Genomic DNA, 16,921 nt, shown 5'->3' with positions numbered 1-16,921 from the left:
ACTGGCTTCCTGTAGCATCTCGGATACACTTCAAAATTCTCACCATCACTTACAGAGCACTTCACGGTCAGGCTCCGACTTATGTAGCTGATCTACTTCGCCCCTATTCACCCGCCCGCACTCTCAGGTCAAACGCTCTAGGTCTTCTGTCAGTCCCACGCACACGATTTAAGAGCCGTGGTGACCGAGCCTTTGAGGCAGTGGCCCCGAGGCTCTGGAATGCTCTGCCTGCAACTCTGCGCCTCGCAGATACTGTGGATACTTTTAAGAACCAGCTCAAAACCCACCTTTTTAGGCTGGCGTTTGTGTAAAAGTAAACCCATGTCCTAGACCTGCTCTTAAAATATGTTTTACATTTGTATTTAATTTTTATTTAATTTTTATTTTATTCTTTAACATTTTTTATTCACTCTGTGTAGATAATTTATTGACCCTAGGGTCACATTGTGTTGTTATGCTTTTAAATGTCTGCTCTGTTAAGCACTTTGTGATAGTACTGTCTGTGAAAAGCGCTATATAAATAAAATTCATTCATTCATTCATTCATTCATTTTAATAATTTTCAATATTTATTAAAAGACTACGATCTCAAACAGCACACATTTTTTGTGACTCTTTTATTCTCAAGGGCTTCCAGCCACTTCCCTGTACAGTATACCAGTATAACAAACCTTCACATAGGCTATTGAGACAAATTATACATCCAATAAAATCATCAGAATCAGAATCAGAATAAGAACCGTTTATTGCCATTGTATGTTGAACATACAAGGAATTTGACATGATTATTGACAAATTGGAGCAATTGAAATGACAGGTTAGAATATGATATGCCTGAGGCAGTTGCACTATACATCAACACAACATTGTTTGTGAGCCGTAATGTATGTACTTTTCTAAGAGGATGAGGAATTCAGATAGTTGAGGGTTGAAAGGTTGAAAGACCAATGGATCAAGCTTGGAAACATGCCTGCTCTGAGGGTACTGTAGTTTTGATCTTTAATCTCGGTGGTATGGGTATATTATAATGTTGGTTATCAATCAACTGAAGCTCAATGTGCTGCTGAAGGGTCCAACAAAATGACCATGTTTGTTTTCGAGCCGAAATTCAATTGACTATCGCACGTCCTTATGTCTTACAGGTTTTGAGCTTCAGCTGAGGATGGCAGGAGATTCTCGAATCCTCATGGACCACAACATGGAGATAGAAGTCACACCTGCACAGGTAAAGATTCACATCCACTACTGGTCAAACACTGCACTGATCACTACGATTTCCCCACAGCAGGGACAGACGATGTGAGAGAGAGGCATCATGCTGATGGGGGCTCATAGAGCGAGCAGAGGACAGAAAGGAGATGGAGAAGATCTAGAGAGACGGGAATGATTAGTACAAGGACAGAGCGAAGTGTGTGAGAAAGGAAACCAGACTGATTGCTTCCCATTAATTGATTAGTTGATTGCTTTATCGATCAAATAAACAGTACAGGTTATAGATCAAGTTCCATAAAGTGTAACATAACGTGTTTCTTTAGTTCACATAAATATATAGCTGGGTTGGCTTGGCAGTGGAGGAAAAGAAATAAAGAAGAGACACCCCACCCACTCCCATTAACGGATGGTGGAGTGGCACTGGTTATCGGTCCTGATTCCCCAGCTGATTGGAAGTTATGCTGTCTACCCAAGCGCAGCCACAAAGACTCAAACAACCACCATTTACTCCTCCCACGAAACGAGTACGAATGAATTTGTTTGTCGACCATCACCCTCACAGACCGTATTGACTACAAAGGCCAAAGATTAGGTGGCATTCCTGGTGACAGCTTCATCCATCACTAAATTAGTCCAACGCCAAAGTGTGGAAATGAATGGGCCTATTTTAGCTGTCATTTAAAATGAAGTAGTGATTAAAAACTACTGAAAAGACAACAACTGTGTACATTAACTGATGTCAGTGAAAAGTGTCACCCTAAGAAATGGTGGACTGACTGTGTTCTGAATCTATAATTGATCCACTATCCCTGAGCACAGTTGGTAAAAAGGGAGCCCATTGACATCTAGTGAATGCCATGTCATCAAGCTGCTAATTGCGATGCCATTCAATGAGCATTGTCTTTCAATTCTCCTTTGTCACAATGTTCCTTAAACAGGTATCACTTCAAATCAATATCTGAGAACTCAATACTGCACATGCAGGCCGGACCTGGTGTGCATGTAGACAGGACTGCAGTGAAACAGCACATGTCATCGACAAGAAACCATCCTCAATAAAGCTGTCTGACAGATTTTATTGTCCAGGCCCTGCGATCAAATGCACCAAAGGGTATTGTAGTGCCTTCGATGTCCATCCCCAGCTGAACTGGGAGAGTGGTCGTCTATGTGATAGAGCAGAGGAGTAGTCACTGTAACCGCAATAGGACGTAACTTGTCTGGTGATGTGAGCGTAGCTCTAGAGAGAGACGGATCCCAGGTGTCGTCTTCGAAGCGAGAGATTCAGAGGGCACGGGAGCTGTTTTCTTTCCTCGACACAATGCATTTCAATTATCAACTCGGATTGGAAAGTGTCAGTGTGCTGCCAAATGTCCTTGGTGTGTTTGAAAGGTGCCCTGAAACTTTGTCCTCCAGCATGTGTGTGTCGTCCTGTCTGTATGTATGCATGTCTCCACAAAGTGTGTGGTAGTCTTTGTTTTTCATAAGCCTGAATGGTCTAAAACATACAATATCAGAATCCTACATCTAGTGCAGGAAAGCCGGTTTCCAGATAAGCGCAATATGTGTGCCAAGGCATATGCCAATCTTTTTGAGGATGCCATAAGGGGCTATTGGGGGAGGATGTAGGATATTTTCCTATCCAAGCCTGCCAATGTCCCATGGGGTGCAAGGGGAGGGAACACAGGGGACAGGGAGGGAGGCAGGGCACAGCTGTGGAGCCAGATCGCCTCGCTGGACCTGGGCCAACATAGACAAAGACCTGGGCGCCCTTGTGTTCCTGTTGTGTCCTTACTCTCTCTTTCTCCCTCTATATGTGTGCATATACTGACACCTACAATGTCATTGTGGAGTAGCACAGATTAGTGACTTTATAACGGTTGGTAATTGTATTTGCCTTCATGCCAGAAGAACAGAGTAGTGTGCATGTTCACAGGCTGAAAAAAAATCTCATTAAAAAGGTTAACACCTACATCCTCCTGTACACACTCAATAGAGCTTTGGAGAAAATATTAATGAAAATAAATCAGAAGAAAGTGTCTCCAGTAAAGTACACTCATGTGGAGAAAAACTTAAATTGTGACTGTTCTCTCTTTCTTTCTTTGCTTGCTTTCTTTCATTCTCCTCCTTCCCATTGCTTCTCGCTTCCTCTTTCTCTTTCCTCTAGGTGAAGAAGCTTCCTAAACACTTGCGGGAGGCTCAGATCTCGACTGAGCGAACCCACCTGATTTCTGACCCGGCGAAGAAGCCACGTCAACGATATGTGCAGAAGGACGGCAAGTGCAACGTTCATCATGGAAACGTGCAAGAGACCTACCGATACCTCAGTGACTTGTTCACTACGCTGGTGGACCTACGCTGGCGTCTTAGTCTCTTCATTTTCACCTTGGTCTATATAGTCAACTGGCTTTTCTTTGGCTTTCTGTGGTGGCTGATAGCGCTCATCCGTGGGGATCTGGTGCATGCTGATGAGGAGGGCTGGACCCCTTGTGTGGAGAACCTCAACAGTTTTGTCTCAGCCTTCCTCTTCTCCATTGAAACAGAGACCACCATTGGGTACGGTTATCGTGTAATCACAGAAAAATGCCCCGAGGGTATTATTCTGCTTTTGGTGCAGGCCATCTTGGGTTCCATTGTTAACGCCATGATGGTGGGCTGCATGTTTGTCAAGATCTCACAGCCAAAGAACCGTGCCGAGACCCTCATGTTCTCGCACAATGCTGTCATATCGGTGCGAGACAACAAGATGTGCCTGATGTTTCGGGTGGGAGACCTGAGGAACTCTCACATCGTGGAGGCATCGATCCGAGCGAAGCTGATCCGCTCGCAGCAGACCAAGGAGGGGGAGTTCATCCCGCTCAACCAGACTGACATCAACATCGGCTTTGACACGGGAGATGACCGGCTTTTCCTGGTGTCGCCCCTGATCATCTCTCACGAGATCAACGAGAGGAGCCCCTTCTGGGAGATGACACTGACGCAAATGGAGAAGGAGGAGTTCGAGATTGTGGTCATCCTTGAGGGCATGGTCGAAGCCACAGGTATGAAGCAGTGGGGGGATGATAAGAGGAAGGGGGGAAATGTGGAATGGGAGGACGCATGGATGATGGGTGGACTAATGAGAGGCAGAGATCGATGAAATAGTAGATGCAGGAAGTGTGCTGAGTGGGAGGTATGGGAAGATGGACAAATGGATGGAAAGAGAGAAGAGGTTTACATGGAAAGATAAATGGCTTTACAGAGAGCAGGGGCAGTAGTAAGTACCTGTAAATGCTGCTGATTGCAAAAGACAAAATGGTCATGGGTGGGAAGACAGAGAGACTAACTCAATACATAACAAACTCTCTAAGTGAGACATAAATAATATTAATGAATCTCTTGAAGTTTTAATGGCGATCTTAATATTTCAACAATTTCATAACAGCTGACAAATGTTTGGAGAAAGTTTGCAATTGTTTCCTTCATTACGCATTCAACTGCAGTTGTTGTCTTCATTACCATACGATAGCTACATTTTTTAAATCATTTGTTGCTTCAACTGAGGCAGAAAGCTGATCACGTCCCAACTGCCTTGCAAATGTTCCTCTGTACTCACTGCAGCCAGCATCTCCACTGTTGCTACGTCAAGGTTATGTCTTTGATATTGTGTATTTCAAAATGAGTAAAGTGTAGCTACACTGCTGGTCCGTGTTTTGGGTAAAGGCCAAGCAGCCCTGAAAAGTGTTCCAGGCTGGTTGCACTTAAGAGGCAGACATGACCCGGTGTTTCTGTAAAGTTCCACAAAGCTCCTATTTCCCAGAATGAGACTGTGTTCAAGGCCACAAGAGAACTCAACGATGATTGTTTTACAAAGACACAAAGTATGATATTTAAAGCTCATGTTTCATCTTTTATTTTTTAAAGAAACTTTTACAGCATGATGGACCATATAGCTTGCTGTTAATATGCTGTTCTAATCTGTTTTTTTGTGGTGCATTAGCTAAATCAAGTATTGTTTATATGCCTAAGTTGCATTGTTATTTGCCTTTATACAAAGACGAATCACATTCGACTCATTTTAAATACAATGGATTATACATGTTACTAATTCACTTTATTTGTTATCATTGTACCTCGCATCAGTAAATAAGACACACTGGTTGATTCGGAGCATTTTGTCAACACAAATGTCTCTTTAAAAACATACAACGTACAAAACATCAAGCTCTCTAGTGCGATCAGGCATGGCTTTGCATGCATCTCAACATTTCTGCTCTATTTCATTTTGGATTTTTTTTTGTCTTCCTCCAAAGCACCAGTAGTCATCATGCTTCCTGCTCACGCTGGCGGATACTTGACTCAGGCATTAGATCACCTTTCGCTTCACCGGCAGAGACCATTGCATCATGCGAGGGCTATGTCGTCACCGTCCTTGACCGCTAGGCAACAGACCAATCTGACCATCCAGTAGCCCTCCCCTACTTCCTTCCCCTGTTAACCTCAATGAGACTTGTTAAACAGGTCACAGAGCGTAAGCAGGGAAATTGTAGGATAGCTCAATGGAAAGTATTTCTTAACCCTTTTCATAGCTTTTGCCATAGTAACATTAGTCTTCTAATTTTGTCTTCAGCTTTAACAAGTATGTATATAATAGATTGCATTTGACACACAAGACCCTAAAGACAAGACCCTAAAGCAGTGGGTTAGATTAAAGCCTGTAATAAGTACTTTCCATTGATAATAATTGTGTCTTTTTAATTGTGGTATAAAGGTCCTAAAGTTACAAACATTCAAATGTATGCCTGAGTTAGCACCCCCACATCTCATTTTAAAAGTGATACATTTGCTGTCCATGTAGCAATGAATGGGTGGCCAATGCTCTGGTATGCAAAACATATTTGCTTTATCTGATTCAACAGGAAAGAATCTTAATATTGTTAAATCTCGAGGAGTAATGCCAGGGGAGAGCTCCAGTACAAACCTCATTCACTATTTGTTTTTTAAGTTGGAGAATACACATTTATAGGTCATATGAAGCAAGTAATTATTATTAAACTCAATCAAACAGAGAAAGATTAAAACCAGCATCTCATGATGTCCATGAATTGCTCATGCTTCACATACCCTGGAGTAAACACTCACGATTGAACAAAAATATTTACCAAATCACGAGGTGGATGCTTGAGTTTTGGAAGTGACAGATAAGTGGGTGGTGAAATGGCATCATTTTCTCTTTAATGGCCGGCCATCGCTTGTTTTCTCCGACACATCCATGGTTTCAAGCAGAATTGTGAGTCAGGGTCTGGAAATCACGAACAGCATTTGTTTCCCGGGCACTCCCACAGCATTTTGGATTAAAAATGAAAACAAAAGGATGACTTGCTAAAGAACATTCTGCCATCCTACTTGATAACACAGTGTAACTGCTCTCATGAAAATATATAAATACAGACAACCTACAATACACTCAAAAACATTCCCTCAGATGATGAATGCAGAGCAGATACAAAATGTCACAACACTATAAAAGTATCCAATCAGATCTCATATTCACAATAGTTATAATTTATCATGAAACAAGAAGTACAAGCATGTTTATTTTTCCGAATATCAAAAGCAACCTAGTCTTGCATAGCCAGACCTATCTCCTCAGCGCTGTGTCAGCACTAAAGAAAGATCTGGCTTCACACATTATCATTCCTCCATAGGGAAAAAACGATCTGGCTTCTTTGTATTTCTAAACCAATCACAGTCGTCAATGCAAAGGATGCAGCGATGGTGTCCTTAACACAAAGATAGAGGAAAGGGAGGAGAAAGGTGATTGAAATACACTACCAATAGAGTGCTGCAGGTAGGAGTCATTTTTTAGGCCAACCCGTGAATGATCTTCGCAATGGTTCCCCCGACAAAAAGCCAATGGGGTTTTGGATAATTGCAGAAGCGCTGTGGCAAACAAATGTTTTGTTTTGTTCAGCAAGGCAAGTGATGATCATTTTTTTCAATGCACTCGGCAGAAGTAAAAGCGAATGTGAGGCTGGAAACGAACTACACCATGGTCGCATGTGCTGGAATATGCACAAGGTTGTAAAGGAGGACTTATCAGCATGATGATGTTTTGTAGTATCATATAGCCATTTGTTAGCATTATTTTCTAAGACAGGTAAAAGCTTCAAAATTTCACAAGAGGGGTACATGCTGACGTATTTAATGTCGTGGAACAAAATATTAAAACTTAACTCTTAAATGTAAACTTTATTTCAGGCTTCGAACCAAAGACCTTTGACTTTGATACCAGGGAACAGAAGTGCAAAAATGCTGACTTAAGTCCTTCCTCCAAAGCGACTCCCCCAAAATTGTCATTATAAACGTAAACAGCGAACATGGCTATTGTTAGTATTCTGTCAAGCTAGCAGTTTGTACAAGACGAGCAAGGCAGAATACACGCAGATAGGTCGCTCGTCTAATTGTAACATTTCGGAGAGCGTTTTGCAGAGCAATTGATTCATTGATTGCTGTCAGGATTTAATGAGAATTTAAACATAAAAATCCCAAATGTTTTTGAATAAGATTACCAACCCTATTTTGAAGTGAATAAATATTTTCCTTCTGGTAGTTTTTTTTGAAAATTCCAAGGAAAGTTTGCTGAAATGGAATTGTAATTTATTGGTAATTTCCACTTATTTAAAGTGTAATAAAAACACATCCTTAATAGGTTTGCTGAAATTGTCAATGGTTTCCTGTTCAAATTGAATATTGACGTGATGTTATTTTAAAGCACAGTTTTGGATAACATTAAAAGGAAAGTTAGCTCAATTTACATGAAATGTTAATAATGTTTAAACTCTCAAAAACTCTTGGTTTGCTGAAATTGTCAATGAAGGTCTGTTCAGAATGACCTCGACGTTGACCAGGGAAAAAACTCTAAAAGTAATTGTAACGGTAAAACAAAAATAAAAATGCTGCAGTCATTATTGGACTTCTTTTGGTCGCATATTTGTGGCAGAATTGCAGACAAAGAACTACAAATACACCAAATGGTGCAGTAAAAAAATATTTGGGTGCAGGTAAAAAAAAAGCGTTGGTGCATGTGATCTTAAAAGTTACATGCAAATGTTATCTTTTACAGAAAGCAAAACATATTTTTAATTTTACACAGATTTAATTGAACAATCCATCTGAACATTGTATTTCATAGTACAAATACAAAGAATAGCAAATAATGGAAAGCTTCAATTTATTAACAAGTGCAGTTTGGTGCCCAGTGGCTCTGTATATGCTATCATAAGACATTTTGTTTTATCATCAGCAACCATCCCTTGTGTAAATATTTTAAGTGGTAAGGCATTTATTAGATGGAAAATCATCAGCTTGTAACCAGATTTAACCTTTTTTCACAATTTAATGGTGACATGTTATAGGCTAGAGGTGTTCTAGGTGTTTTTCCCGGCAGACATGAATTATATTTGACATGTAGGCTCTGACCTTGTCACTGCCTGGATAAGTCAACCTAACCACAGCTCAGACTGGGGAGTGGCGATAAAACCTTTCGCCCAGGGGAAGTCTACAGGTGGATGCTGGTGGGATGTCGTAAGCCCATATGGAGTGTTACATGGGAGGCAGCAGCAGTTACACCTGCAATGACGTTCTGACATTCAAGCAAAGGTGTCGCTAATCATTTTCATTTTGGTGTGCCAGTGAGCCAGCATGTGGAAAGCAACCGTTATGGAGTTATTAAATACACCTCAATGTCTGTTGTGAGAAAGACGTGTTGGTAACAGAGTGGTGACTTCATTGTTTCCTCTTCCTCACCCACGCAGCATTCATATTCAAAGACCATGTGCTCTTGCATGCTTTATCCTGTTTGCTATTTTGAGTTGAAAAGTGTTTTGGCCGCTCTGATTGCTGAGGTGACGCTAACGCTTAGCTCTGGCCCGGGCTGGGCCCAGAACATATTCATATTCACAAAAGAGGAGCCCTGTAGAACAGGTTCAGGAACCACTCTGCTAAGCTGTGTGTGTGTGTGTCTTTACATGCTGTGGAAATACAGTTTTTGCAACGCAAGAAGCTACTAAACTCACACGCTTGATTGCTTCATTTTTGTTGCTTTGCCACTGTTGGTCTGGTGGAGAACCACGGTTGTTAGTTGAGTTGTATTTCCAGAGTCTAAATAATGTGAAACAAATACAGGACATGTGTCTGCATGGCAGTGTGTTGTGTTCATGTGCTCGTGTGAAGATGTGTGGCAAACCTGGTTGTCGTGAAAAAACGAATTATTAATAATTATTTAAATATTTTTTTATTTAAATGGCTGGTGCTCATCTGCGATCTCTCAAGTCGTGAAGCACATGAACACATCACAGCACAATTGTCTCCCTGCAGCACACTTTTTCAACCAACCTTTTTATCATAAAAACAGCTATTTTTTTATAAAAGATGCAAGAGGGAAGAGCCAATTCACTCCTTTGGAGCCAAGAGCTTAGCAGCACAGGGAAGCGGAAGACATTACCATACATACTGTGTTACTGTTGGTATAGAAAAATGGAAAGTACGTCTTCAAATACTATTAGTCTGTCGTATTCTAATAGCTATATGTGAAAAATGTTTGTGCGCGTGTGGCGTGGTACATTTTGATTTTGTATTTGTGAATTTGTGAATCATCTAATCCCTCAGGAAGTGACTACTGTCTAATATTGTTTTGTTTTTAAATCACAAAAATCAACACAATACCAATGCATCAGAGTCTCAATCATCCTGTTTATATCACATCAAGAAGTATAAGTCAAAAGCCCCTGGACTCTTGAATTGTGACAAAACCGTAATAAAATGAAATGCTAATAGGACAAGATACTAATAGATCTTCACACCACAACGTTATGTATTTGGAATCCCAGGTATTAGCTAAACTAAGAATTTAAAACCAACACATCAAACAATATTCCAACACTATAGAGAATCCTTCATAGTGACTGAAAGACATTGTATTGTCTTTGATGATCCAGTCACAGAAATAACAAACATTTCACAAGTTAAATGTGGAAACTAGGCCACTCATATCCGGAGGGAATGCTGATGAAAAGGTGCAAAAGCCTTGCATCTACATCTATTTTAGAACACATGCTTGTTGTTATTGGTGATGTTATGCATTTACAGATAGAACATCATGTAACTCAACAGCTGGGCGAGCAAAGCATCTATGGGGAGGCAGATGGTTCCAGTTTAAAGCAATACTCCACCCAAAATCTATCCTTCTCACCCCCTGAAGGCTTGAAGAGTGACTGTCAAAATGTGTTGCGGGCTTCGCTTGGGTAATAACTGTTAGACCAATAACACGAGAATGGAAAATAACAATGTCTCCTTATGAAGCTGAACATTTCAAAGTTGAAATGAGGTTTCTCGGTGAGAGTGGGAAGGACAGTGCCTGCTTGTGACACAAGCCGACTCGCCGTTAGCTTAACAGTCCTTCAGAGCTGCTACAACAAGCTAAGTTTTGCATTGGCTAACTGAAGAAGCTAGCTACTGCTGGAAAAAAGGGAAAGAAATCAGAAATAAAGGAAATCTGAAAAGGCCTAAAGACGAATTGTCACATATGAAAGCTCGGTCAGGACCCCCCTTGGTGTTACTTAGGTTTAGGCAACACAACTATTTGGTGAGGCTGAGTTAAAGATCATGGTTTGGGTTAAAATGACATAACCAGTCATTTACGTTGCCTACGTTATGTGACATAAATTAAGAACATTACGAAAGGATTGTAAAAAATTTGTGAAAAAATATTTAATATCACTGAAATTTGGTAATGGTAACCTTCACTACCTCTCTCCTTTCTTTACTCTTCAGGTGGGCATTTGTTTTAGCCTTATGTAGCAGTGAGCACATTTGTCTTATTTATGCTAATGTTGAAAACACAAGAGAGATGATAGTGGCTAGCTTGCTCGCCGCTAATGAGGGTGTATATTGTTACCACTAAATCCTGTTCATACCTTACAGTAACACTGGGCTATTACATCTGTGACTTATTGTGTGTTTTGTAATACCTATTCAGTATTTATTTCTTAATGTTTGTTTGACAATAAGCCATTAGCTGCATGGCTAACTTTCTGCAGCTCAACTTTTCTTGCTCCATATTTTTCACTGTCGGAAAAACACAGACGTAATCAATAACAGTACAGGGAAGTTGGGCCTTTAGCATTGACTTTTCAAAATGCCAAGTCTTTTAACTTTTAACTCTGGAATACAAATTTGTTTTACTGATTTGAAAGACACCTCCGAAAATATTATTGACACTTTTTTTAACGTTGTGTGAAAATTTGACATGCAATTTATGAACCAAACAGCTCACACCTTCTACTGTTAGATATGTGCTGTTTCACACATTATGGCATTCACCACCATGACGGCATGACGTGCAGGTATTGGCCCTTTTTTTACAGTTCTTGTATAACCATGACTAATTTTCAGACTCTCTCTCTCTTTCTCCCCACATGTCTTTCCGTGTGTGTGTGTGTGTGTGTGTGTGTTTGTTTACCTGATTGTGTGCATGTGTGTGCATGTGGACACATACACCGATTCATACCTGTGACAGGGATGACATGCCAGGCACGGAGTTCCTACCTGGACACAGAGGTGCTTTGGGGCTACCGCTTCACACCGGTTCTCTCCCTGGAGAAGGGCTTCTACGAGGTCGACTACAACAACTTCCATGAGATCTACGAGACCAACACCCCCACCTGCAGCGCCAAGGAGCTAGCTGCTAAGCTTCGGGATGGGCCACTATTGCCTCAGCTCTCGCTCCTTAGCCCTGACCCCAAAACGCATAGTACTTTTGACGCCCTAAACCGCCTGTCCGAACGGGACCCACTCAGCCCAGATGAGGACAAGGAGGAGAGAGATTCAGGGGGTGACAGAGGAGAGACCAATGGCTCAGCTGCTGCTTTGGAGGATCCGCCCTTTGCTGACGGACTGCCTGACTGATGTGATTGGCGGCCACATCAGCTAAAACCCCAGGAGAGACTGGACATGAGGACAGGACAATATAATGCTTCATTTAGTCAACGGCCAGCTTGTTCCATTGCAATGCTCGGAGGTACCAGAACTCCGTCTCCAGCCCCCGACTCATGCAATACTCCTCTACTAGAGTCTCAATCTATAGTATAGATTGGTTTTGTAGACACGTATCTATATCTACACTAAAAGGTTGGTGGTCGGATTGTCTTTTTATAATCGTAACAAACACTTACTGCTGCAACAGCTGTAAGTTGTATAACGTAAACCTGAGCTGAAACTGGTAGCCATGACAGAGTACCATGGGCGTATTATGGATACCCCAGTATTCTCATTTAAGAGTGTGTTGATTCAGCTTCATTTGAACAGAGTCACTCTCATAGCACAGCTAACGTGTCTGACAGCAGCTTTTGAGTGATAATTCAGTGATTAAATCAACCTTGTTATTGACGTTTTTTGTTTTACTTTCTTTATGTGGGAGATTAATATTTGTACAAATTTGTTCGAAGAAAGAAATTTATTTGTTCACACTTTCTTCATGGTTGTACTGTCGTAAATACACTCATTGTGTGTCTCCCCAACATACTGGGAGCCTTGACCCAAAAGAAACCAGCTAGTACCTCATTTCAGTCATTTTTAGGGATTTGAAATCAACAATAAGAACAAGGCAATTGCTGGTTGAAAGCTGTATATGCCACTGACTGATTATTTTGAAAACTTTTTGACTGATTAAAGATTTAATTCCCCTTCCCGCTGCATCAACGAAAACATTAATTACAAGCCTTTTCTAGGGACAGAAAGCACAATTTCCCACGAGGTGACACACTGACCTGACCCCGGCTGATGCATGTCAGTCCTACTTAAAAGTGACATTCAAATGTAGGTTCAAATATTTATATGAAGGATTGATTTGAAATGTTCTGGATTTCTATAAAGTACACACATGAATATTTCAAATACTCCACGAGCAAAATGAAACGTCCATTGTATCCTATGTTTTTCTTTTTGTTTTAAATATTTAAAAGATATCCACTATGTTTTTCAGCAACATGAAAGTTAAGTCTACTGAAGATAGAAGCAGGTTTTCTGTCAAATCCAACAAGTTTAGTCGACGGCAAGCTCATCACCCGCAATATTTGCCTTCCTCGTAGTTATTTCCTCTGAACTTCGTCTATAGTGTTCACCTTACTTTAATTCTTCTTTGTCCACTGACACGCTCTTGGTTCAGTTTGCTCTTTGGCCCTGTTCCACAAACCACCACTGGGTCTTTTGCTTTGTGGCCATTGTGACTACTGCTTCACAGTAGTTGTTAACCTTTCTTTGAAAGGACACGTGTCAGAGCTTGCATGCATGAATCAACCCCTATGCGTCCCATTGCTGGTTAAGTTTCATACAGTAAGAAACACAGGGTATTTTCTAGGCATGCAAATTATGAGATTTCTACAATATATTATCAGATAATGTATTAATATTCAATTATCATTTGTCGAAAAGATAAATTCCCAATACTTTAAAATCCCCCCCTCCCTAATTCTATGTTACTCTGTTTATTTTGATTTTTTTTACAGATGCTTGTCCAATCAATGTATTTGTTTTCAATGTGACATTTCAGCATCTTACTGTGTATTCCATTTAAACGATACGTTTGCCATTAGCGAGAGATCATCTTTCGTTGCTGGAATGTCATCTGTTGTCTGTGTGTTCTCATGGGAATAAACATAATATGGTCGAAAGAACAACATGTTCCTGTTAGATAATGTGTGCATGCATGAGCGGTTGCATGAGAGTGTGTGAGTGTGTAATTATTTCGCACATAACTTTGAAACTGAGGATTGGAGAGTTTCATTTACCACGTGTGACGCTGCACTGTATCAGCTGTACTGTGACAAAAAGACAGATTTTTGGCCATGGCTCTGGGTAAAACAACTGTGTCTGACGCAGAAGCTGAAAACTGGATTAGACGCGTATCAAATCATAAAAAGGAGACTTAAGCGACCTTTAATCATTATCGGTACAAAACAATCTTGTCTTGTACTGAAGCTCGAGGCATATTCTGCTTCATGCATGCGAGAGAACAAATCGAATGGATAGCATCAAGATCTTTGTTGCACCCCTTTCAGTGTCTACATTTGAATTCATTAATTAAAATGATACAGCAGTAAAGTGTGGATGTGTCTTAGTGGCAATCTCAACCCACTCCGTGTTGTAAATTGTTGTCTAGGCCTATAAACACCATATAACCAACAGTTTCTCATGTATTGGATAATTGCGGCTGCTGGAGTCCTTAGGACCGTAACAGCATCCCTGAGTCGGCTTTGCGTGTTTGAAGACTGCAATTACACACACACACGCACACACACACACACACACACGGGAAGACACAATCACAGAAAACAGCCGGCAGACTGATTAAGAAGGTACACACAGCACAGCAAATGACTAGAGACAGAGAAAACTCGGCAGAAGTCACCGGGTTAATCACATTTATTCAGTGTCTACAGACTACAACCAGTCATGAAATGAAACATGATGTTACCTTTGGTGTCCAATGTGTCATAGAAATTCACTGAATCACAGCAATGCGCTGTCAAGGCTATTCTTGTCCGAGCTATTACATTTGGTGGCTGGTTCGTCAGCAAGCTGACAGTCCCTGATTCAAATCTGAATAATGTACGATGATGAATATAATGCGCCATTGAATGGTGCATTGAAATAGGTACCCAAAGCAGGTGCATGTGGGTGAGCACAGGTGTGTGTGTGTGGGGGGGAGACATAATCAGTCAGCAAAACTAAAAGCGCACATGAACACACAATAACAGCCACAAACAAACAACAAAAAGCAAAATGGTCCATGTATGCTTTTGCCAAGTTTGACGTGCCCTTTTCACAATCAAGAATTTATGAAAGGAGAAGAACAAATAAAGATAAAATTGCTAAAGCTGATGAATGGCTCCACACCAACAGAGTAACTATTCTCTTTTCTCTTTCCATATAGCTAATAGTCTTCCCTTCTCCTTTAAATAATGCATGCTTGAGACAAAGAAAGGAAGCACATAGGCCATTAAGAACTGTGTAGTCATAATAAAACATCCTGAACAATTATAGTCACAGTGAAAAAAAAGAAAAAAGAAAGTGGGAGGAATTTTACTCTGGTGCAACAAACTAGTGTAAGCTCTTTCCATTTTCTTGCTCCATCCTTGGACTCCCCCTTATTCTGCTTAAACAACTTCCACACGGAGAGAACAGAAACACAGACACATGCAGCAGGGCATGGGTTATTTTACAGTATTTTGCCACATTTTTCCATGGATAGCCTGGTGATTTTTTTCCCCCACCCCTTAAGACCTGTTGGGTTTCCTGGGACTCCTCCTGTGCACTGTTAAGAGGCACAAAAGCTGTAAGCCTGCAGGATCCAGCAGTGAACATGTTACGAAACCTTATGTAATACAGCTTCACACAGCAAGTGGACCAATCACAAGAAGGTGACGTAGTTCAGTCTGCTGTTTGTTCATGGTGAAGATTTGTTTGGAGCATGTCAGTTAAACAATGTGACGCAGTTTCATTTCGGGGACAAACATTTTTTGAAATGTCTGAAATTCTGGTTAAACAATACCCCATGAAGGACCTACTCATCCAGCCGAAGCATGGATGAGTAGCACCATTAGCACTGCCAGTCTGTTTGGTTCAGTGTTTTGAACGGAGCGAGCAGACAGTTGTACAGACACTGAGAGAGAAACCATTGCCTTTTCCCAGCCAGGAGACAGAGGTCTGCCCTTTGATGTGTTTGGACGATGGCAGCCTTTGATGAGGATTTCTATGGCCCCCAGAGTGGCTGTGGCTTCAAATTAAGCTGGCTGAGCTTCTCCTGCTGAGAAGCACAGGCAGCCAACACTGAGAGCACGAGAATATTGTCACAACGCCTTCCTCTGTCAATGTATTTTTGCACACTTTTGCTTTCCTGTTTTTCCAGTCATCAATGTCTCCAGTCATTTCAGATACCTGCCATTCCCCACACACCCTGAAGCTGCCCTCAGCGTGTTCCCACCATTACCACCTGTTCCCCATTCTCTCATTAGCTCCCCTGCATATATACCAACCTTCCTTCCCCAGTCATTTGCCAGATAGTTGAATGTATGTAATCCAATGTTTCAGCCTTTGTTCCTGACCAATTCTGCTCACCTGCCTCTTGCCTGCTTTATTTATTCTTGCTAACTGATTCCATGTTGCCAAACTCTGCTTGATCTTCTCTGCTTGATCTGCTTGATCTTCTTGAACTCTCCTTGATCTTCAAGTAAAAGATTGATGCTTCAAACTGCCTCTGAGTCCGAATTTTGAGTCCACATCACTGTGTGCAGAACCATTACAAAGGACGAGGACTCTATATTCAGTCCCCATGTTAAAAGATTCGTTTAACATTTTGCAAAATATTCTTGTTTGCTTTAAGGGATAGCTAGCTGTGTCATGCTCAGCTAATTTAGCCAGCTGCTTATATTTGGCATGCAGATATGAGACATAAATGCAACAATTTGAGTTTCCAAAATCAAGAACTCTTGATTTGTGGTAAAAAGTTCACTCAAGAATGAACTATAAGGAAAACAATGTGTTAATAAGTAATGCTCTGTGAAACATCGCAGGTCTTGTTTAAAACTGTGCAAGCAAATAGAGCAAACATGGTTTGATCAATTAACACTGACCTTTTTGCATCATCGTGAGCCATAACTTCTACATTAATACT

General features: G+C 41.0%; 1 protein-coding gene across 1 annotated transcript; it reads left to right on the top strand.

Annotated features, from left to right (window-relative positions):
* Window positions 1–1,162: 1,162 nt before the first annotated feature.
* Window positions 1,163–12,407, top strand: kcnj5 (potassium inwardly rectifying channel subfamily J member 5; the record flags this gene model as incomplete). The annotated part of the gene is made up of 3 exons (XM_079272455.1): window positions 1,163–1,225; window positions 3,377–4,250; window positions 11,768–12,407. 3 exons carry the CDS (start codon window positions 1,163–1,165, stop codon window positions 12,154–12,156), a joined length of 1,326 nt encoding a protein of 441 aa, XP_079128581.1. The 3' UTR covers window positions 12,157–12,407.
* Window positions 12,408–16,921: the final 4,514 nt, after the last annotated feature.

This window comes from Melanostigma gelatinosum (assembly GCF_949748355.1).
Source record: "Melanostigma gelatinosum genome assembly, chromosome: 7".
Classification (NCBI taxonomy): domain Eukaryota; kingdom Metazoa; phylum Chordata; class Actinopteri; order Perciformes; family Zoarcidae; genus Melanostigma; species Melanostigma gelatinosum.
This window is presented reverse-complemented; position numbering and strand designations above follow the sequence as displayed.